At 38.7% G+C, this 24,995-nt stretch overlaps 1 protein-coding gene across 1 annotated transcript in view; it reads left to right on the top strand.

Moving 5' to 3' along the window:
- LOC150102797 (anoctamin-6-like) overlaps nt 1–24,995 on the top strand; it is a 210,737-nt gene that overhangs the window by 151,363 nt on the left and 34,379 nt on the right. Inside the window, exon 6 of the mRNA XM_090399801.1 lies at nt 9,256–9,434. Coding sequence (XP_090255927.1) covers nt 9,256–9,434 — 179 coding nt within the window. The remainder of the gene's footprint in view (nt 1–9,255; nt 9,435–24,995) is intronic.

Raw genomic sequence — 24,995 nt, 5'->3', positions numbered from 1 at the left:
GAATTTGGGTTTTAACATAATCTAGAGCACTCTGCTCAAAAGCTTCCAATAAAAGAGTTAGCAATTGGGGGGGGGACAGTGAGTCCATGGCTGTGCCTTTTTTTTTTTTTTTCTGCAGGAAGAAAGTATTTTGTCAAATAAAATAGCCAGAATGTAGTACATGGGCAAATAGTACTGTGATAGTAGTGCTCTTTGCCCATGTAAAGAGCAAAGAACACTGTGATAACAGGTGAATTTGTCAGTGTTTCTCAATGTGGGGCGTACGCCCCAAAAGGGGGCAATTAGAAAATGTACATGCGCATATTTATACTATACTTTTTCAGAACTTGGCTGACTATTATGCTTGTGGGGGGGGAGCATCAAAATCTTTGAGACATTGAGGTGGGGCATGATCCAAAAAACGTTGAGAAACACTGATATAGAGGCCAATGACTTCACATCAATTATCGTAGTATCCCATAATGCAAAGCAAACATCCTTTAGGGGTAAAAGGATTAAACCAAGAATATAATTTCTTGATATCTTTAATTTATATTTTAGCCAAATGAAAAAAAATTTCAACATCTATCAGAGATAGATGTTGAAAGTTTAATAAGATGATACACATTTTCACTACTTGTATATGGGGAATATATGATTTCTGCATTACTTCAACTTTGGTATCTGAAGGTTGATGTGAGTGGGTGAAAAATCTGAGCTTAGTTAGAGATGATCCACTGAGATTTATTCATCCTATCTTAAATGATTTTCGATTTGAGGCTCCTGTGGAGGTAAGTACCAGCTAGTTATTTGATTTTTCTATCTCTTCTCTGAATTTAGAATTTAGGTTTGTGCTGTAAACTTTAAATAGGCAATCCCCAGTGGAAAAGCTTAGAGTTCGATCAAGCATTTACACAACTTCTTACAAATGAAATACCTTGATCAACTCCAGGTTGAGCTTAAGAGGCCAGCAGCCATTCTAATCATCAACAACAGACCACAGTCCCAAACTCTGGACTTACAATTTGGCTGATATTCAAACTCGAAAACAGCTGAGTAATAAGATGAGATCTGCAAAGTCAGAAGGATGAAAACAAAAAACAATGCAAGGAACCAACATCAAATGAAACTCCCCTTGGAAGCAGAAACAAACCCACATAAGGAAAGTGTTCCTCATGCTAGCCAAGGAACAGTGGACAGAAGTGGCCAAAGCCCTCAAATAAAGCTAGAGATAGTAACCGACTACCACATACTCACTAAACTTTAGATGATAAAAACATCCAATACTATACATTCATTTTAAAAAGGGGAAAAAAACTTCAGAGTGATACAACTAATTCATCTTGTCCTAGTGGAAATCAGCAAACAATACCAAGAAATCTATGACCTATGAACAGTTTTGACCTGGCTGTAAAACCAGAACCATTAGAATGGAAGGCATCAACTGAACAATGCCAGCTTAGTAAAAAATTCACCCACTCACAAAGCTGATTTCTGCAATATTAAATGCAGAAAAAACCACAATGGCTTCACAAAAAATTTAAAACATAGACAGCTAAATGCACCAACTGTGGCAGACCACATCCCACCAACTACAGAGGGTGCAAACAATACCTGGCCACCCAAAAATCAACAGAGAAAACCTAAGAGCCCCATCCACAACTTCACAGGCATCCTTAGCAAATGCTGATATCCTCCCCCCACCCCAACAGCACAACAAACACACAAGTACATGCATCATACATAGAGGTGGGGGCTTCAAAACCTGGAGGATAAAATGAATCCCAACACCCAACCATATCCACCAAAGCTGCATTCATAGCAGGAACTCTTGGTGAAATGTTAATCGAGTTCAGCAAAGCAAACTTCAGCCAGGACTCCACAAACAAGTTTGTCAGACATACATAAACAATCCTTACTGCACTAGTCAATGGTTAACAAGCATAGAATGGCAAACTCTTTACAGATGGTGTCCTGGAATGCCATTTTCTAGGAAACAAAATGCACAAAGTACCAGAATTTACATCATGCTATAGGACTGACGTAATCCTTCAACTGCACTTTCAACCATCCAGCAACTCAAAACGTTCTGCAATGACAGACCTAGTGGCTGCACAGCCATATTTGTCAAGCCTAATATAGAACACAATGAAATTGTAAAATCTCATCCTGCCAGTACCAACATAGAAATCATGGGAGTTAAGTCCAAACTGCTAATGCAGGTCTCCTGAAAATATACTTCGTATATAACTCTCCAAAACAAACAGTTGCTGGGAGCAGACTTGACTTAAAATTCTAGACACATACAAAGCATTTTTATAAAAACATTAAGCACATACAATGGAAGAGCAGAACTACAAATTGAAATGATAGAACCCTCAATGCCTTTGCTGCTGCCAGGAACACAGTGATTGTAGGATCTCCAAAACCTATGTACTACAATGTGGTAGGACTTCCTGATGTCCTTGACATAGCAGTACTACAAAATATCACACGTCGCCATATAAGTGTGATGGACAACCTCAGCTCTGACCACAGCCTCGTTTTACTCCAACTGGACTTACTGTGAAAATAGCCCAGTTCCAACCATTGACTTGAAGGGAAAAAAATCTGTGGCTTGGCTCAATTTCAAGCCTAGAAAAGCAGATAATTCATTAACAGCTGCCACCATGGTTGTGTCATGCGCATCATGAAAAGAACCAATACTACAAACTCTGTCCCCAGGACGCTGAAACGTTCAATGTGTGCTTAAAAATTATGATAAATCAACAGTGGGAGACAAAATTTCAGTCTTTAAACACAGAGGACTAGAGGCTTTGGAAAATGACCAACACTCTATTCACAGACCATAAATCTTTCCCACCAATTTATGGTGAATGTGGTCTGGTTTACTGTGATGTGGACAAAGTTGATGCCTATGATGTAGCCCGGAGAAGCAGTATAGTCCAAACTACACCCATGCAGATCTAGACTTAATAAAGTACACACCTGGGATTGTATGATAAAACACACATAGTACATAAATCCTATCCAACTTGACATCATCTACTGAGGTATGTGAAATCACTAAACTTAAGAATAGGAAAGTATCAGGTCCAGATGGGCCTTCTAACAAAATCATCAAATGCCTGCCACATAAAACCCTAATGCACATTGTTGCTATTATTAATGCAATATTCAGATATCACCTTCCCTGCATGATAGAAAGTAGCAGATGTGATCTTAATCCCAAAACCAGGAAAAGCAGTACCCCTTCCCTAAAACCATTGCCCACTCAGCCTGCTTTCTTGCCTAGAAAAAAATCGTTGAGAGGGTAATACTAATAAGACTGCAGAAAGTCACTGAATAATTAACTCTCATCCCCAATGAGTAATTTGGATTTGGAACCACTCCACAGAACAAGTTCTCAATGTTGTGGAAAAAATCAGCATAGGGGTCAATTGGAAGCAGTACAAAGGGCAGATCTTTTTGGATGCATTTAACAAAATATGGCACAATAGGCTTCTTTTCAAATGCCTTCAGGCCACATTCACACCAGGACTTGTCAAACTTACTAATTCGTACCTTAGCGATTGGAAGCTCCAAGTGAAGCTAGTTAGGTTGAAGGGATTTAGATTGTTTGAACGTAGAGTTGACACCACAGTACTTTCTACTAGAACAATGGTTCAAAAAATGGCGAATTTATGTTAATGCAGACACAAGCACTGCAGTACTATTCACAAGAAGATGAGTTCCCCCTGGAGGGTAAAGTCATCGTGTTTGGCACCTCCATTCCTTGCAACTAACCAAATACTTTGTAAAGCAAAGCCCTTTATCTAGTTGCTTTTCAATTCATATTGATCATGTCTACTCAGAAGCAACGGGGCAGCTATACTCATTATTGACTTGTCATAGCTGGCTAGGTACAGAACTCAAACTGCTGCTATACAAGATGCTGATTAGGCTAGTCCTGATGTATGGCTCACCCATGTAGAGTCGCAGCAGATTCAAACATTAGCAAACTATAGACAATCCAAAACAAACGTTTACGAATAGCATTTAATACACCATGGTTCATAAGAAACATACAGCTTCACCGAGAAGCCCAAGTTTTTTTTTTACTTGGTTATATTTATTATTATTATTCTTCATGACACCTCCAAGGAATCCGAAGACTCATCGGGGGAGGACACCTACTATACAACCGTCTCCACCACTACACCGAACCTCTACTACCAATCATCTCCATGAACGCCATCTACTGCCCACCACCACCACAACTAGTATTTTGTGTCTGTAAATTGCATGTGTTCTGAAGGGCTGATTTGTCTGTATGTGGGATGAAAAACCCTCCTATAGTCTGGAAATTCCCAGGATGGTCCTGGGAATTTCCTTGATAGAACTTTACTGTGAGGCCTGGGATTTTATTCTTCCCATTCTAGTTATACTGTTTAATTATTTTCTCTTGTCAGGACACATACCAAGTGAATATGTAGCAAGCCATATCATCTTCATATCCAAACCAAATAGTGATCATACCTGAATCAACAGCTGCATACCTATCTCTCTGATTATAGCATTTTAGCATCTGAAGTTGCTACAGCCTATAAATAATGGTAGACAAGGAAATTCCCCAGGAATTCCCAGGACCATCCTGGGAATTTCCTTGATAGAACTTTATTGTGAGGCCTGGGATTTTATTCTTCCCATTCTAGTTATACTGTTTAATTCTTTTCTCTCGTCAGAACACATTCCAAGTGAATATGTAGCAAGCCATATCATCCTCATATCCGAAACCAAATAGAGATCATACTGAATCAACAGCTGGACACCTATCTCTCTGACTACAAGGTATTTTACCACATTCTCAATTACAGATTCAGAGTAGGAATGAGATACATAATTAAAAGCACACAGGTGTATGGAGTTCCAGGCTGAGCATTTGAATTTAATCTGTTTCTGCCATGTGATCTACTCCGCCAAGTTAATATTAAAGAACTACCAATAGGAGAGTAAGGTCTACCAATAAGTTAATGCTGAATTTTTCCAAAAAAGTATATGGAAACATTACCTCCCTCAAAGTACCTACTACATCATTGGCATCCCTTTCTGTTCCACATCCTCCAGCAAATTAATGTGGCCAAGAGGCTCACTTCTGTTATTAAAAGAGCCTATGCCAATTCAACTACCCACCTCCTAGTTAATGGGTTGTTATCAGACCCAGTCAAGATTCAAAAAAAAAAAGTTTCAAGCAAGGTTGCCCTCTTTACATTGGTTCTTAAAGCTTTCTTGCAAGAAGTCGGCAAGACATGTTGTGTGAGGGATAACAGTTCCTCAACTATGAAGGAAGATGAGATAGCATATGCCAATGATGTAGTAGGTACTTTGAGGGAGATAATGTTTCCATATACTTTTTTGGAAAAATTCAACATTAACTGCTAAATATTGACAGGACAAATCAAAAGTTTTTGGGAAGTAGTAGGATCTCAGAAGCATTCCCTTTGGACTTGCCCCTAAGAGAAAGAGAACCTCTCACTACACTTGGAATTCACTTCTCCACTTACCCATTCAACAACTTATATACAAAAAAGTTGAAACCTTAGAAGGCTGGAAAATTGGGCCATTTTAATTTTTTTCTAAAGCTATCTACTTAAAACCATAATCTTCCCTGTTCATTTGTACATAATGAATATTACAGAAGCTGAAGAAAAGTAGTTATATTGTAAACCTGTGCAATTTTTTTGGTCCAGCCAATATGAAGAAGTTAAAAAGGAATTTCTTCAACTATCAAAGAAGCATGGAGGCCTTTGGCTTCCATTGTTAATATTCTGCTATTTAAGCAATACAGCTTCAAAAATCCATAGAATGTTGTAGACTAATCACACTTGTGCAGACCTCCAGTACTACCTGGGATTTCATTTCCCCCTTTGGAATAAATGATTATAAATGCCCAAAAGATAAGATTGTTCCTAAATACTACAACATTCTAGCATTGACATTCTTCCCATTAATAAAAGCAAAACTTGATATAAAGAACTCTTTAAACTCTTTGCTATGAATTTCCACAGTTGGGTACTGACAGTAATACTTTGTTTCATAACGCACTGAAGTTTCAAGGATACCCTAACTGGTGGGATCTTGCTTCAAGAATTGCATATGGTTAATGCCATCAAGTGGAGGTACTTTAACATCAGAGATCAGTCTGTCACATCTGTTACCAATTGGAAATAGTAGAATACGCATTCTACAACTGCCCTCTTGACCTGTATATTTGGAATAGATTATATAAGTGTTGGCCATTCCATTACTTAGAACAGGTCCTTTTTTTTTTTTTTTTTTGCAGTATTCCCCCTCCTCCAACACACACACACACACGCACCTATCATCAATGGAACAAGAATTTTTATAATTAATGAATTAAAATACCTCAGAGTGGAAGTGAAGGAAGCCATGAAGAGGAGGATGAATGGAAAATTGGTAGGCCCTGACAGGATCCCAGTGGAGGCATGCAAAGCACTGGGGGAAGAGGGAATTGACCTGCTGTGGGACCTGTTCATGAAAGTTTGTCAACAGGAAAATATACCCGAGGAATGGAGAAAGTACTGTTGTCCCCATCTACAAAAGTAAAGGGGATGCACAAGACTGTAAGAATTACAGAGGAATAAAGTTGATGTCCCACACAATGAAAATCCTAGAAAGGGTCCTTGATGGAAGACTGAGAAAGGAGGTGGAGATTGCAAAGGAGCAACTTGGCCTTAATGTCTGATCAATCAATGACAGATGCTATCTTTGGGTTACGGCAGATGATGGAAAAGTTTTGAGAGAAACAACGGGAGCCACATCTTGTGTTTATTGTATTGATCTGTAGAAAGCATATGATAGAATGCCAAGGCAAGAAGTCTGGAGATGTCTGAGGGAGAGGGTAACAGAGAAATATGTCAGGTTGGTTCAGGATATATATACAGAAATGTGAAGACAAGAGTTCAGACCTGCCTGGAACAAACAAAGTTTTCAAGTGACAGTTGGCTTACGTCAAGGGTCAGCATTAAGTCCATTCCTGTTTTATACTGTGATGGAGGTGGTGAGAGAAGATGCACCTTGGACAATGTTGTATGCAGATGACATCTTGCTGTGTGCAGATTCAAGAGAAGAAGTGGCAGCTAAACTGGAAAGATGGAAGAAAGTATTGTAAAAGAGAGGTATGAGACTGAGCAGAAGTAAGACAGAGTGTGTGTTGCAAAGTGGACGGCGGCCAGGAGACAGATCTGGAGCTAAAAGGAAATGTCATCAGGAAGGTTAGGGACTTTAGATACTTAGGTTCAACTGTAGAAGAGGATGGAGGAACTGGAGAGATATGTCTGGAGTGCTATGCGATAAGAGGGTGCCGATCAATCTGAAAGGCAAAATCTATAGGACAGTAGTAAGACCAGCTATGACGTATGCTATGGAAACTGCGGCCCTGAGGATAAATAACATCTGCTGAATGGAGGTAATGGAGATGAGAATGCTTAGGTGGATGTGTATTTACAGGAAGCAAGGTTGAGATGGTTTGATCATGTGATGGGGGGGATGAATATGTGGGAAGAAAGATCATGCAGATGGATGTGCAAGGGATGAGGAAGCATGGGTGGCAAAGAAGAGATGGAGGGAGCTGGTGGAAGAGGGCTTGAGGATGAAGAACTTGAATGGGGTTACAGCCCAAGACAGGAGGATGGGGAGGAGACTCACCAAAAACAGCGACCCCACTTAAGTAGGACAAGCTGCAGAAGAAGAAGAATGAATTAAAATACCATTTATGGAAAATCAGGAAAAACATGGATTTGAAAACCAGCACTATGACACACAAATGCTATACAATATTGTATTGTGGAAATTTTATTGTTCAGACAGATGATTTTTGTATTTCGAAAGAACCATTCTAGGAGATACCAAATTTTTGGCTAGGTGGTGTAGACCACCCACATTACGAAATATTCACCAGGAGAAGATAAAATTCTGTCTATTTTTACTATGAGAGGTTTGTTAAATGGTTCCATCCTCCTCTTAGTTCACTATGGTCTTAAAGTCAATTGCAGAGATAATTAGAGATCAATCCCAGATAGAGAGGTGCAAGTGAAAGCAGTTAACTTAGATAAGGCTAACTATCTCGGTATCATTGTCCTTTTTTCTCTCTCTCATACTATATCTCTTTTCTTTCTCCTGATACTTTCAGGCTCTCTTGCATCCCTATACTAACTACTCCAAGCTTATGATGAATACCCTTTTACTTTACCTCAATAAAGGTTGAAACCAATCTGGGTAGGGCCCTTCCCATAATGCTATGCATTATGAGATACTAAGGCAATTGATATCAAGTTTTTTTGCATGGAGAGTTGTAAATGATTGGAATGCATTGCCTGAGAGCATTTGAATGTGTTTAAAGCATAGTATGATGAGCTGTGTGTATGACAAAAGGAACCTCCTAGATGAGTCTTTGACTCCATGCAGTCTTAGGATAATAATAATGATATTTATTGTGATCTTTGAGTGTTCATATTTCATGAAGGCTTGGAAGTAATACTAATTAAAATTTGGGCCTGGCTTTAACTGATAATATCACCAGAATTTTGTTACCTCATATTCACAAAATACTAAAATGACTCGACTTATATTGATTCCTCCTGCAATTTACAGCAATTCCAGTTGATTTTACTCAAATAGGACCTTAAGTTGACCATCTTTGTATATAGGGGATCCTCAGATATAGCATCATTTAAATAGTTAACAGGGCTTGAGGCAATTTCTAAAAACAGTTGTCATTTTGTGCACATTCAGTTTCTTGCAGTATCTAAATGAGACTATGCTATTGTCTAAGTATGTCTTACTATTTCTTTAAGAAAGATTTATTAAAAATAGTTGTTTATTTTTTCTCCTTATTGCCAGCAGAGGATCTTATAAAATAAAGTTTCTACATAAATATTGTCTATGCTAAGTCATATTGTACTTTACTGTTGGACAAAGTTGGATTAACTTTTATATATATATATATATATATAGTTTGTGTTGATGATTTCGATGTGAACATTGAAACTTCAAGATAGTAATGGAAGTTGTTTGCAAATCACTTAAAAATGAAAATATTGTAGTTTTGTCAAAGTAAAAAAAAAAAAAACTGTGATCCTTTGAAAAATTGTCAACCATGGTATGTAGAATATTTCAGGAAAATTTGGTAATTTAAGAATTAAAAGGATTTGTATAGTATTCATTAACTTTCATTTTGATGCATTTAGCAGGTGTTGATTATTGAATGCTTTACAGGCATTTTATGCTGGATTCACAAGTGATTTTGTCCCACGTATGGTTTATACTAACATTTACAGTCCTGATGGTAGTCTTTATGACTACATAGATTTTACACTGTCAACATTTGCAGTGAGTGATTTTTTAAATGCCTCAAAACCAGAGAAAACACGTTTCTCTGAAACTGTGTATTGCAGGTGAGTTTTCTGTTTATTCACATGATTGAATATAAGAGAAATTTTTAACTTTTTTTTTAAATTATTGTTTGATTTTAGGGGTTGATGAAATTATAAGGAAATATCGTGCACTGGGTGATGAAGATAAATTTGATCACCTAGTACAGTGGTTATTAACCTTGTTGAAGTCACAGAACACTTTTGATTATAAGAAAAATTTGGGGAACACCAAAACCATTAGGGTCATAAAACTAATAATAAAAATATATATGAACTTGCTTTTCATAAAAATGGAACTTATTTTAATTCGATACTTGAGCTTGTCGGCCTTTTGCAGATTTCAGCAATATCAGGTCTAATATGTGATATAACTGCCTTCATCTCTGTTTATATTAGTAAGACTTTCAAGCTTTTGTTTTTATATTGGTCTGTTCACTTAAATATGAGTGAACTGACCAATAAATATAGAACGGGACTGAGCTCACTCAAATATGATGTTGAAAACCGTAACAAAATTTTCAGTGCCCTTGCAGAGAGAGCTGGGTATTCGGCTTGGAAAAAATTCAAAATTCCTCAAGAGTTATTTCAGAGAATTTCATTTTTAGAGTACGATCCGTTGACAAGGTAACTAATTGTTCTTCTTCTTGTAATGAAAATTCATAACTCGATGTATTAACTGTGTGAAATGGATTTCGTATCCAGTCATAATTGTGTGTATTTAAGGAAGGAAGATAATCGAAATCTTTTCTTTCAATATTGTTTGTTAAATGTTTTGTTATAACGGAAATAATTCCCTCAACATTTTTATTATAGCAAAGGAAACATATCTACTGTATTTTATTTTATTTTCTGATATGCGGTTTTTCCAAAGAGATACTTTTTCTTTTCTGAAAAGCTGACAATTTGCCAGTGGATGTCAAAATATTTCCATTTTTCCTTTGGATACTTGTATTAACACTCTTTTTAATTATAAGTAATTAAAAATATCAGCTAAATATGCCATTTTAGCACACCAAATATCATTTTGAAGACATTTTACAAAAGCATCTGTACCTTCATTTTGAAAAAGGTCAATAATTCATTCTTAAGTTCTAAAATTCGGAATTTTCAGTTGCAAAAGCAAAGATTCGTACTTGACTTCCATAGATATGCAAAGTTTTTTTTTAAAAAAATTAGTGCTTTTGAAGGGTCTTGACTTGATGTAATTTACCATATTTACACCTTGGTCTAGTACAAGTTTTAATATTGCCGATGATGTTTTTGAAACTAGGGATTCTCTATACAAAAAACAGTGCATAGATATAATATTTGGGTTTATTTTCTTTGCAAGGATAACATATCCTTTAATAGAGTCTACTATTGACCTATAAATGATATTCTATTGGTTTAGAAGTCAACGTGCATAGCAGTCTTCGGTTGTTAGGGTCAGATTAGCCAATTACACTCAGAACTGTATTATGTGATATCTTTCACCGGTGGAACACTAGTAATCAGTTTGCGGAACACCGGTTAAGAACCACTGACCTAGTGCAGCCACCATCCTGCTTACTGTAGGCATGATGTAGCTTGGAAAAGTTCCATGTATGGTCGCTAAAATATGGGTTTCCAGACAGTGTAAAAAATAAATATTATTATGTGAGTATCACCATGAAGTCAGAAGACTTATTGTGAGATACCCACACACACCATACTTCCTCTTAAACTCATTCGCTGTCTGGGCACTCACAACTAATTCTGGCAATTCATTCCTCTCATTCACCACTCTCAAAGCAAAACAAGCCAGTCCATATATTCTTATTAGCCAAATTCTTCAACAACTTCAAGAGGATGACTCTCTCTCTATTCAAGTATTGAAAATTTTCTTTAGTGTCAATCTTATAGAACACTTTAATTAGATAAAAGTTTCTATCTTTTCCCTTATTTTCCACCTGTTAATTAAGCTTTGCAATGCACATACCTTTAACCTGTCATCAGCTTGGTCGCTCATCTTTGAATCATCTCCACCACATCCTGATCCCCAAAAAAACCAAGTTGACCAAATTATGCACAGTAGTAAAATGCAGCTGAATTAGCCTTATAAAGAGGGATAATAACCTCCCTGATTTTACTTCGTGGTGTGTTTTTCGACCTCCAATAGATCTTTTGAACTATTTTGTCAAGTTTTGCAGTATGTCCTCTGAACTTCAACTCTGTCTGCCATTAACCCAAGTCCCTAGCCTCATTAATTTCCTGCAATTTAGTGCCAGCAATGTGATACACAATATGTAATATTTTCAACCCAAAGTGCATAATCATACATTTTGCACCATATTATTTGATAACAATTATCCTTTGCCCACAATGCTAATTTATTTAAATCAGCTTGCAGGATATCTATCATACATCGTCTTTATCAACTCTCCCTCTCCAGTTTTGCATCAGCAGCAAACAATTGCATATCCCCCCTTTAAATTTTTTCCTATATATCATTAATATACAAATTATATAGTGGCCCTAGTACAGAACCTGGAGGTACTCCATCACCCTCATTCTCCCCTAGATTCTGCTCCACCATACATGAGGAATTTCCAAAAATAAGACAACACATTTGTTTTCTTAATAATAGTGAAAGGGAATAAGATAAAACACTGTGGGCAGATAGATCCATTAATATGTGTGTGGTACAAAACAGGTGTCTGTGAATTATTTGTTTTTTGCTTCATGAAGTGACATCCACTGTGAACTTGTTGCTGTAAATGGCAAAAAAGATGATGTAAAAGAAGCAGGTGTGTTTTTCATGCAATGAATTTAAAGTGGGTCATGGTGACATTGAAGATTTACATCGGGTGGACAGGCCTTCATCGTGCAAGACAGAAGACGTTATTTTGTGTATTAAGGGCATCGTTCTTGAAGACTGGAAAGTGAAATTGCACAAATAGTGAACTCAAATAAGTCTGCTGTTCACGATGCCCTTGGCTTTCGAAAGGTGCGCTCCCACTGGGTGTCCCTACAATTGTCATAGGAGCACAAGGCAACTTGCATGGGGATGTGTCTGGAAAATCTGTTGTGATAAAGTGACAAAGGCAACGATTTTTTTGCTCGCAACTCCACAGGAGATGAAATGCAGGTTCATCACTTTACCATGGGGAGCAAACAAGACTCCATGATCTGGAAATATCTACAATCTCCTATGCACTGTTCCCACTGTCTGAAAAGTCATGGCCACAGTGTTCTGGGATCGCCAATGCATTCTGTTTTTGAACCTCTCGCTAAAGGGAGGAATTCAATGCAGAGCTTTACTGTGCAATGTTTGACAAACTGAAAGCTAACATTTTATGCAAAAGACCAATCCCCTGACAATTAGTGTGATTTGGGGGCATAATAATGCCCTCACGAGAGGGTGTGCTGTAATCATTGGGAAACTCTGTCACATCCCCCCCCCCCCCATAGCCCAGACTTTCATTTGTTTGGCTCCCTTAAGAAGGCATTTCACTATGGATGAGGAAGTTCATCAGGCAATTCATTGTTAGTTACTGGGTGTGGGCACAGCCTTTAATACCGGTAATGATAAACTGATCTATTGGGGGACATGCGCATCAATAAATTCGTAAACTTTGTGGAGAAGTAGTGCATATTCACTTATTTCGTGGTGTATAATTCAAATTCCTATTATTAAACATCCATGAGAAAAAAAAAAAGATTTTATTTTACTTTTCAGAAACCCCGCACAATACTACAATCAATGCACTTGGAGGCATTGCAAATTCACATAGCAAAAATGGACCAATGTGCCAATTCACTCAGTGCTGTATTGATATTGATATTTTGCAATATGCTGAGCAGCAACTGCAAAATCTCCACCTGGTTGATACACCTTGCACTCAGCAATGCTTATTTGTCTGCTTTTGTCACCCTACTACTGAGTGCATTGATTGAAATAATTTTTCCATAAATATTCCTCCTCTTACTAGCTCATACCAAAAAAAAAAAAAAACTTTTGCATTTACTTTGGCCAATTTTCTCTCATAATTTGATTGGGCCTTTCTGGCCATACTAGTCACCCTTCTAGCCTGCATTTTGTACTGCTCGTTAATATGCTAATCACTATTTTCTTTATATTCCCTGTACAAAGATTTCTTTTTTTTTCATCTCCTGCTCTCTATGCTTCCCCTTAACTTCCACTTGGTTTATCCTATTGACTGTGGGTATACAGGCTGATACTGCTTTCACAAAGAATCCCTGACCACTTCCCTTGCACAACTGACATTCTCTCCTTGTAGCTTCTTTTGCCATGGTACTGCTCAAAGCTGCCTCCTAAGCCTATCATAATTACTTTAGCAACTTTATACACATAATGGCCACTGGATTAGAAACTTATTTAATACCATGTTGGACCTCCTTTCGCTCAGATTACAGCACATGTGCAATTTGGCATAGATTCCACAAGGTGATGAATTGCATCTACATCTACAACATACTAGCCGTTCACCAGACATCCTTTAACTAGCTGAGATTTGATGGAAGAGGACTTTGCTCCCCGATCTGTTTTCCAAAATTCTCATACATTCTCAATGGGGTTCATAGTTTTGTGGTTGACAGGGAAGATAGTGGAAGTCACTGTCTTGCACGATGGACAGTAGCATTGTCATCCATGAAACAATGGTCACCTGCTGAATAAAAAGTCAAATTTGCAGAACAAAGTTTATCATTAACAATGTTAAGATATTCCTCTGAGGATACCTGATCTTCTAACATATCAGGAGACACATTCCATACTATCAGAACATGCCCCACAACAATACACATATGATCATATATATATATATATATATATATATATATATATATATATATATATATATATATATGTTAAAGATGCCAAGCTATTTTTAAACCTAGTTTTACTCCATTTCCCAAGTAAGCAAACAGACAAGTAAGTCAAGTTTGCACCTGCACATATTGCAAGTCTAGCTGACCCTCAAAGTAGTGCAAGGCAAGGCAACTCATGGTAAAGTAGGAATAAGCTCTGATCACTAAGCTTAATATTTACCCTTAATGCACAGCCCAATCTCCCTGAGAAGATGTATGATGCTATGTATTAAAAGCAAGGGGCTACCCAGGCCGGTTTAGACCTTTATTGAGGTCTCATCGGTGGGAGTCAGGCTAGAAATATCAAGATTTTTAGTAATACAGAGCTTATAAGTATTTTACCAGAACAAGTTACCATACTTGCTTTTAATACATAGCATCATACATCTCCTCAAGGAGATGGGCTGTGCATTAAGGATAAATATTAAGAATAGTGATTAGAGCTTATTCTAATTTTACCATGAGTTGCAATATGTGCAGATGCAAACTTGACTTATTTGTCTGTTTGTTTACTTGGGAAATGGAGTAAAACCAGGTTTAAAATAGCTTGGCATCTTGAACATTTATTATACCCAAGGTAAAATAAAATACTTTCTACATATATATATATAATATGCATACGCATATGATCAGATATATATCTCCAACCTTGAGTTGTATTTACAGGTCAAGTGCAGTTTACTGCTTCGTTGGCTCCCTACCAGACCACGACTTTTTTTCCGATCTTCTAATGTCTAGTCACGGTATTCCTAACACTACTGTAAATGAACATTCCAGCTATTTGCAGAAATCAGTGGTTTCCATACAAACATGCAAGAATTGCTGCACCGAGGAAGTTCTTTGTCCATATGGGCCTTGTCAGATGATAGCATTCTCATTCCTGTCTTAGGACCTTAGTTATGCATGCCTCTTAGACAAGCAATCTAGGTTATTTTTCCACTGATTAAACATTCAAGATATCTAACCTTTTGAGAAACCAGTCGGCTGTGCTGTTTTCAAAATATTGTGCATCCACACAGGGAGCCACAATAATCAAACTCTGAAATATCCTTTGTTTTTTCCATGGTGATCGGCACTATTGTTTTATATTGACTAGAAGCATTCTTAAATAGTTGCCTAGAACATGTGGTGACTCACACGATCAAGTATTTTGCATATACACTGCATAAGGGTTTCTAATTCATTATTTGTAGTTCAACTTAAACTTTTTCCTGACAGGCAATTTCAGATGTTGAGCAAACTCAAAGAACATGAGTGCATAGTTAATTTTCCTGATTGGAAGCACAGTATCTACTTGGGTTATGGATAATTATTATTAAGATCTGACCTCCATGGAGTCAGAGACTCATCATGGGAGGCATTCTCACTATTGCACGCAATGCTCACCCAACCGTGACTTAAAATGATTCAACGTGTCTACATTCACAACTAGGCAATGCATTCCGCACAAAGAACCTACTCCTTACTCAGCTGCTCACACTCTCCTCCTACAATTTCCAGCAATGGCCTGTTCGACAACCCTCTTCCATTCTATGAAGAATCTCCTCTATGTGAACCTGATAACAACCACTGACTAGCTTATATGTCTCAATCATATCTCTCCCCTTCCTCCTGCTTTTGCAATTTACTCTCTCTCTCTCTCAATTTGTGATTGTACTTCATATGCTAAGACCAATGACGACCTTTGTGAATCTTCTCTGAACCGATTCAAACCTATCCTCATCACCATGAAAACTCAGCGACCAAATCTGTGCACAATAATCCATGTGAGGCCTCATATAATGCTATCAAGGCCTCATACAGTGCTATCATAACCTCTTTGTGTGTGTGCGTGTCAGGGTCCTCTGCATCATTACCACCATCACCACTCCCAGATCTCTCATCTCCTCTACTTCCTTTATAGTTTCTCCACCAAATATATACTTTGCATCCCATCGTTGCTTATCAAATTTCAAAACCTTATACTTTGCAACATTGAATTGACAGTTCCACTTACCTGCTCATTTATACAATCTTTTCAAGTCCTCCTCTTGTTCAAATGCAAACAGCTGCATATTACTAGTTAAACCCATCCCAATATCAACATTATACAAATCGAACAACAATGGTTCCCAAAACTGACCCCTGAGGCACACCATTAGCACCACTGACTAGTGGGCTACTACATTCCCATATACAACTTTCTGATACCTATCTGACAGCCAGTCACTGATGCAACGCAGAAGTCTTATCCAATCCCATCTGTTTCAATTTTATTAACAGCTTGTCATGTGGCAGTCTATCAAAAGCTTTTGCAAAATACAAATACACCACTATATATGCATCTCCCCTGTCCAAGGTATTTGTCACCTTATTATACTACATATATAAGTTAGTAAAATCTGATTGCCCTTCAATAAACCCATGCTGATAACCACAGGGAATACTGCTATTATCAACCCATTTCTATATCCTACTTCTCACCAATCTCTCTAGTACCTTCACAGCTCCAGATATATAGATTGGGCTATATTTTGTAGCCTTAACCCTATCATCACCTTCATGCATTGGAACAATTTTACTTTCTTTCCACTCCCTTGGAACCTGTGTATATGTGGTGAATAGTTGAGAGTGATCACTCTATGATCACTCTCACCAACTGGAAGAAAGTGCAAAACCCTACTCACAATTGCATCCTCTGAATGACATGAATGGTGACACTACAGTCCGTAGCACGTAGAGGGAAATTTGAGCAGTGCTGAAGAAAGTGCTTTTTAATCTGTGAATAGTTCATTTTTTCTACGTTTTTGTAGTGCTAAGGTGGTTGTTGTCGTGATATTGTCTAACTGGGTTGGAACCAAATGTGTAACAGTGGAAGACAAGATGAAGGATAAGTTTTCATTGTTTAGTTATTTCATTTTATTTATTTATATCTAGTGTGCTTAAATGTTCTTAAATGTAATTGTTTGTACTTTTTCTTATAGTGATACTTCCTAATACTTATTAGCGTTTATTTTTTGACACTATTTTGAATAATGGCGGCAACGGCAGTTAAAATTGCAAATGGCCTATCGCCAAGTACCCCCCCCCCTCCCATTTAAGGACTCCATTTTGCGCGATATCATACAGGATTTTGTAGCATGTGGGACTTGCGGAATGTATGCATCCTGGCGATTGTATATGTGGCAGGAGAGAGAAGGGGGAAAATGTATATGTGCAAAATGCAGGCAATGGGAGGAACTTGGTGATTTAGAAATGACCTTAACTGACCTTGTTGAGACGGGAAATTCTCCACCACGTAGAGAGAGAGATGACTGGTATGACAGAGGGCGAGAGAAGTAAGAATAAAATAATAAAATAAGAGTGTGGAGTATGGAAAGGTTGGATGATTCTGAAGTTTTAGGAGATAGTCTCAATTGGGAGGATGAATGGCAAACAAGAGTGGCAGACTTACAGAGAGAGACAGGTGGAATGTCTGGGTAATGAGATGAGATTAGGCTGATGGAAGAGATGAATGCAAGACAAATCAGAGGATGAGTGAGAGAGATTTATGGGAGTGATAGAAGAGGAGAGAGGGAATGAGAGAGAGAGTTGTATGAATGATAGAAGAGGTGAGAATAGGATAAGTGAAAGAGAGGGAATCAGTGTCAAATATAGGAATGATAGAAGAGGAAAGAATGGAAACAGCACGAGAGAGGAAATGAGAGGAATGCAAGGGAGCACAGGGACTAGGGATAGTGATGTCAGGAAGGCAGGTAAGTAGGAGGAGGAGAGAGAGAGAGAGAGAGGGAGGGAGGGATGGATGCATGTGAGCAATCAAGAATAAGGTGGTAAGAGGTGTAATGTATGGGGACTCGATGATTCGTGGTGTTCAAGATAGGATGCATGAGGAGTGTTGGCCAGGAGGAAAGATAGAAAGTGTAGCTTTGCCAGTTGATAGTGGGAACAAATGACTTGAGTGGTGGTGTAAATAGGGCAGCAAGAGACATGAGATTCTTGCTTGAGGTGGTACAAAAGAAGACACAGAGAGGAAAGATAGTGTGTGTGTGTGTTGCATAGGTATGATAATGACGAGCTGAGCAGAAGAGCAGTGATATTGAATGGCAGAATAGCGAGAATGTGTCAGAAGAGAGGGTTGGAATATGTGGATGCTTGGAGTTCGTTTGAGGGCAGAGAGGAATTGTATGTGAGAGACCTCTTGCATTTGAATGAGGAAGGACGTAGACATCTGGAGAGATTGCTGTTCTGAACGAGTCAGTGTCCCAGTGTGGATGGTAGCAGGGGTGGCCTCTTGTGGGAATGGGTACTTGGGAGAAGGGGGATGAAATCAGATAATCAGTGGAGTCTAGAGAGGATAATGCTGGGTATAGAAACAATGGTATTTTTATGCTTTATATTAATGCCAGGAGTATCCAAAATAAAGGAGAGGAAATGGTGGCACTGATAGCATCAGCCTGGCCAAAGATTATTGGGATCACAGAGACGTGGTTAACAGAAGTGGATATAATAACAGGAATGGAAGTAGCTGGGTACAGCATTTTTCGGCAGGATAGGAATTGAAAGTGCAGTGGTAGAGTACTGCTTATGATAAGTGACGACTTATGTCCTATAAGAGTGGAGGCTTCGGAATTCAGTGACACTAATGATTTTGAAAGCATATGGTATGAGGTGGAAGTGGGCAAGACAGGATACTTAGTGGGGGTGTTGCTACGACCAAGGAGCACAGAGGGTGGAGACCAGGAGATGTTGAGACAATTCAGCTTGGCAAGTGCAAGAAGAATGATTGTTATGGGAGATTTTAACTACAGCAGTATAAACTGGGGAGAGGAAGAAGCAATAAAGGAATGGAATTTCTAGAATTCTTGAGGGACAAATGTCTTAGGGAATAAGTGGTTCAAGAGTTTTGGATTTGGTTTTAGCATCGAAAGATTTGATAATAACTGAGATGATATCTCCCCCCCCCCCCAGTTGGAGAGCGTGACCATAAGTTTTTGACTTGGAAAATGAATAGACATGCAGGAGTATCAAAGAGACGGGAACTTATGTGGAATTATAAAGCAGGTGATTATAATAGTCTTAGACGTCAACTTCGGGAAGTTTCATGGAGGGAGGAATTGGGAGGCCGGGATATCATTAGTGCTTGAGAAATTGTGAAAGAATATTTGTTAGCAGCTATGGTAAGCTGTATTCCACAAGTGAAGAAGAGGACACAATTTGGAGTAAAGTTGATGATAAACAATATTAAACAGGAACTGCATGTGGAAGAGATAAGGGAGACAGGTGAAGAGAAGATGTATGAAGAATATAGGAGAGTGACTAGTATGGTAAGGAAGGCAAAACTGGAATATGAGAAAAGATTGGCCCTTAGATCCAAGGAAAATCCTAGGGAATTTTTTAGCTATGTGGAAGTATGATATTGTGGGATAAAAATGGGAATAGAGTGACTGATGCAGAGGACATAGTAGAATTGTTCAATGAACACTTTATTGGAGTATTTCATCCCAGAGGAATCGATTTTAATGCTAGAGGGATAGGGATGGTTTGAGGTTTAGAGGTGCAGGAAGAGAGTGTGTTCCACATACTGAGTACTCTGGATGTTAGTAAAGCTGTCGGACTGGATGGTATTTCACCACGAGTTTTGAGTTTTGAGAGAATGTGCTAAGGAACTGACAGTGCCTTGACCTATCTTTTCAATGAAAGTCTGGCGGCAGGAAAGGTGCCCATGGAATGGAAGGAAGGTAAGATACTGCAATTGCATAAGGGTGGTAGCAGACTGGAAGTGTCTAATTATAGGCCAGTTTATGTGTCATCAGTAGTTAGTAAGATCTTGGAGAAAGTAGCGAGGGACCTTATACAGCATTGGGTAGATGAGGGTAATGTTATCTGTGAGGTTTAACATGGATTGAAGTGTCAAATTATAGGCCAGTTTGTGTGTCGTCATTAGTTAGTAAGATCTTGCGAGAAAGTAGCGAGAGACCATATACAGCATTGGGCAGATGAGGGTAATGTTATCAGTGAAAGTCAACATGGATTTGTGAAGGGCACTCTTGTTTTAGCAATATGCTAACCTTTTATGATAAAGTTACAAGAACATTAGATGAGAGAAGGGCATATACTGCCATTTTCCTAGACTTAGCAAAGGCATTTGACAGGGTGCCACATGATAAGCTGATATTCAAGTGGCAGCACATGGGTCTGGATATCAGATTGGTCAACTAGATTCAGGGTTGTGCTGTCCGATAGGTATCAGAGAGTTGTGTATGGTGGAGCAATATCAAAGAGGCAGAAGGTTACAAGTGGTGTTCCACAGGGCTCAGTGCTGGGACCTATATTGTTTAACCTTTATATCAATGACATTGTCCGTGGATTGCAAGGGGATATTCAGTTGTTTGCGGATGATGCAAAGCTGGAAGGGTTATTAGTAATAGTGCAGATGGTAGCCCTGTAAGAGGATTTGAATAAGCTAGATAGATGGACAAATGAATGGGAATGTCAGTTTAATATAGCAAAATGTAAGGTCTTGAGGTTTGGGACACATTGATGGGATGCTGCATACTCTATGGGAGGAGTTAAACTGGAAGAAGTAGGGGAGACAAGAAATCTGGGGTTGATGATTGATAGAAAACTGAACTTTTGTGGATATATTGCAAAGGTAGTGAAGGTAACAGAGGATTGCTGCAATAATGAGAAGGACACTGACCTGCAGAGATAAAATGGTTATCATTCCGTTATATAAGAATCTGATCAGACCATACTTGGACTATTGTTCTCAGATCTGGTTCCCAGGATTTGAAGGGGATAAATTAACTGTGGAAAGGGTACAAAGGCGGATAACAAAGATTGTGTCAGGACTGTACAATATTAGTTATGAGGATCGGCTGAGAGAGTGTGGACTGCAGAGTTTTGTGGATAGAAGTGGGAGAGGCGATATGATAGAGACTTTTAAACTGTTGAGAGGTGGTTACAGGGTTGACACTGGGGAGTTCCTTCACTTGGTTGAACAGCGGGAAGGAGTCATGACAAAGGGCCATCCCTGGACGTTACAAAAGGAAACTGTGAGCAAGAGGGCGAGGAGTGGTTTCTTTACATGGAGGGTGGTTGAACCATGGAATGCATTGCCTGATGGAGTGGCGAGATCCAGAACGGTCAATGCGTTTAAGAAGTGGTATGATAGACTTTGTGTTTTCTAGGAGGGACCTCCCAAGATGATTCTTTTGACTCCATGGAGGCCTGAATAATAACATGATCAGGTCTAAAACTCTTGATCTTCGCATGCCCTCCTTCACATGCTGCCTGAGAGTTATCTCTCAAGAACTCAAATTCATTTTCCTTATTTCCAGATGCAATCTCTTCATTCCAATATATACCACCATAATTAAAATTATCCATAATAATTATCCTTCCTTTGTTAGCTAATCCAAGTTGTTTATATATGTATATATCTTCACTTCTGGGATCATCTTCCTCCACATTTCCTTGCCTATTGCAACATCCTACTGAATTCCTGTCAGCAATCACCTGACACCACACTGCCTCATAACCGTTACTACTACTTCTCTTTCATATCAACCTTATTATTATTATTACCCCAAGACCTCATGGATTCAAAGACTCATCTGAGAGGTCCTTTCATCACACACATCTCATCATACTGTGTCTTAAACACACTCAAACTACTTGCAAACACCACACTCTCAGGCAAGGCATTCCAATCATTCACAACTCTGCACGAAAAAAATCTGCCTCTCACTCACCTACTCACACCCTCTTTATACAGTTTCCAGGGATGACCTCTGGTTCTCCACCATTGATCTTATAACAACCCCTTACCAACTTGTAGGTCTCTATCATATCTCCCCTCTTCCTCCTCTCCACTAGACTTTGCAAATTACATCTTCTCAATCTTTCCTCATACTCGACATTCCAGTGGTCAGAAACTACCTTAGTCTGTCGCCTTGGGACCTTTTCCAACATCTCTTTATCCTTCTGAAAACCAGGTGACCAAATCTGGGCACAACAGTCCATGTGTGGCCTAATCAAAGCCTTATACAATGGAATAAGAATCTCCCTACTTCTACACGTCAGTGTCCTCCGCATCATTCCCAGAAGCCTTTGTGTTGTCTTCACAATTTTGCCAATGTGTCCCCTAAATTTTAGATCCTTATCTGCTATCACCCCCAACAATATATTCTCACCAAGCATAAATTCTGCATCCCATCTTTGTTTTCCAAATTTTAAAATCTTACAGTTTGCAACATTGAACTCATATCCCCATTTCTGTGCCCAATCACTCAATTTATTCAAATCTTCTTGCAAGACCACAACATCTTCACTACTCTTTATGTGGATATAATTCCTCTGCTATCATAGCAGTCCTTCTCCATTCTTGTCCTTTCTATCCTTGCAAAAAATACCGTATCCATCCATTTCTCTTCCCATTAGGATATCATCTTTATTCAACCATGTTTCTGTTATTCCAATGATTTTGAGGCGAATAAACTCAGTGAGTGAAACCATTTCCTTTCCCTTACTTCTGGCATTTGCAAACAAACGCAGCAATTCGTTTTAGGTCTATAGCCCGTCCTATCCAAACCACTTGTTGTGTATTCCTCACTCTAACTGCCCTTGCCCTGTCACCTTTATCACCACATACAGAGTCCGTCCAAAAAAAATGTATATACACACTTTAACAGATGTCATCAATGAAGTTGGATCGAATTACAGTAGCAATGTGTAGTATAATGTTCTCTCAAAAGATGTCATTACTTACATGAATACTAGCATCCGCACATGACTGGTAGGACAGTCAAACAAAATGGCCGAGGCACGATTGTCGTTCAAGGAACGCAAGAACATTTTCAAGTGGTATTTATTGCATATCATGAATAACTGCACATATTCATGATAAGTTCTCTCAAAAGATGTCATTACTTACATGAATACTAGCATCCGCACATGACCGGTAGGACAGTCAAACAAAATGGCCGAGGCACGATTGTCATTCAAGGAACGCAAGAACATTTTCAAGTGGTATTTCAAATTTGAGAATGTTGTTGAAGTTCAATGACAATGGAGACATGAGTTTGCAACACAACCTCCAACATGCCTAATAATTGCACATATTCATGATAAGTTTAAGACCCATGGTACCGTGTGTGATGTGCACAAGGGAAGATCCTGGAGGCCTTGCACAGCAACGGTGTTGAAACAGTTTTTATGCTCGCCACAGAAGTCTACCACACAACATGCACGTGAGACAGGAGTTAGCAGTGCAAGCATACGGCGCATTCTTAAAGCAGCTAACTGGAAAGTTTACATCCCAAGATTGTTACAGGCAATGAATGAAGATGATCCTTATCGAAGAATGCAGTATTGTGAGTGGTTTCAACACATGGTAGATGAGGATGATAAGTTTGTGAGGAAGATGGTTTGGTCTTGTGAAGCACAATTTAAGCTTAATGGTACAGTGAATCAGCATAATTGTGTTCACTGGCTCAAGAAAATCCAGGCATTCATGTGGGCAAGGCAACCAGGGCTTAATGTCTGGTGTTGATTGTCACCTAGGGGTTTAATAGGACCATTCTTCTTTGAAGGTACTGTTACTGGTCAAGTGTACCTAGACATGCTGTGCACATGCACTTTCTCTTCAGTCAATTTCTCTTCCAACAAATGGCGCACCACCACACTACCACCGAGACATGAGAGCTTACCTCGATGAAAATTTGCAGGGACAATGGGTAGGACAAAGAGGTGAAGTTGAGTTGCCCCCCACGTTCTCCTGATTTAACACCTTGGAATTCTACCTATGGGGGACTCTAAAGGATGTAATGTATCATAGAAAACCAGCTACACTGGTCCTTCAGAAAGAAATCAAAACGTCATGTGCAGCAATCCCACTGGACACTTTGGCCAACGTTGCCCAAGCAATAGTTCGCCATAATAAGTGTCTGGAATGCTAACCACTTTGAGCACCTCGTGTAATTGTAGAAGTCAAAGGTAACTTGTATTCATCCCTTGATATCCGTATACATTTTTATGCAGGTTTTTCTTTTGCTGAAGTGTGTATACATTTTTTTGACGGACTCTGTATATCTGCTCAGTCTCAACTTCCCCTCACATCACAATATAGTTCATCTCCATACACACATTGACTTCTACTTTCAACATCGACTCTCTATGCCATTTCTCCCTGTTCATCCAGTCTCCTCTCCCTTTTACATGTTCCTCTTGTATTCCCTTTCTCTCTTTATCTTTCACCACATACTGCACTTCCATCTAGCAACACTTTCCCCATTGCACTCACTCCAAAGCCATTCAAAATGTAACTCATCACACCCGTATAATTTGCATTCATGAACTTGTCTAATAATATATCGCACTTCCTACAAATCCACATTTTCTCTCGCCTCTTGTCATTCTCTCCACAAACACATCTCTTACATTCCACCATGTATACATATTACACTCATGACATTGAATAGTTTTTGAAGTCTCTGCCCCCTCCCAGTTTATGTCACCAAAGTCAAAATCCCCATAATAATTGTTCAGCATGCACTTGTTCTTGTAATCACCTTGGTCTGTAGCAACACATTCTGTCCTATTGACCTCTATATCGCACCATATATAAACTATCTCCCTCCGAACTAATATCTCCAATAATTTCTCTTTTCATTGATTGATGTTCTTCAGCTATTTTCCACCTTCTGTCCTTATCTCTCTTCCTCCCAGAAAATATAATACCTTTATATTCTATCT

The sequence above is a fragment of the Typopeltis vanoorti genome, chromosome 10, assembly GCF_054136105.1.
Source record: "Typopeltis vanoorti isolate ZY-2024b chromosome 10, IOZ_Tvanoo_1.0, whole genome shotgun sequence".
In the NCBI taxonomy this organism is placed as follows: Eukaryota; Metazoa; Arthropoda; class Arachnida; order Uropygi; family Thelyphonidae; genus Typopeltis; species Typopeltis vanoorti.
The sequence above is the reverse complement of the archived record's forward strand: the minus strand, read 5'-3'. Positions and strand labels throughout refer to the sequence as shown.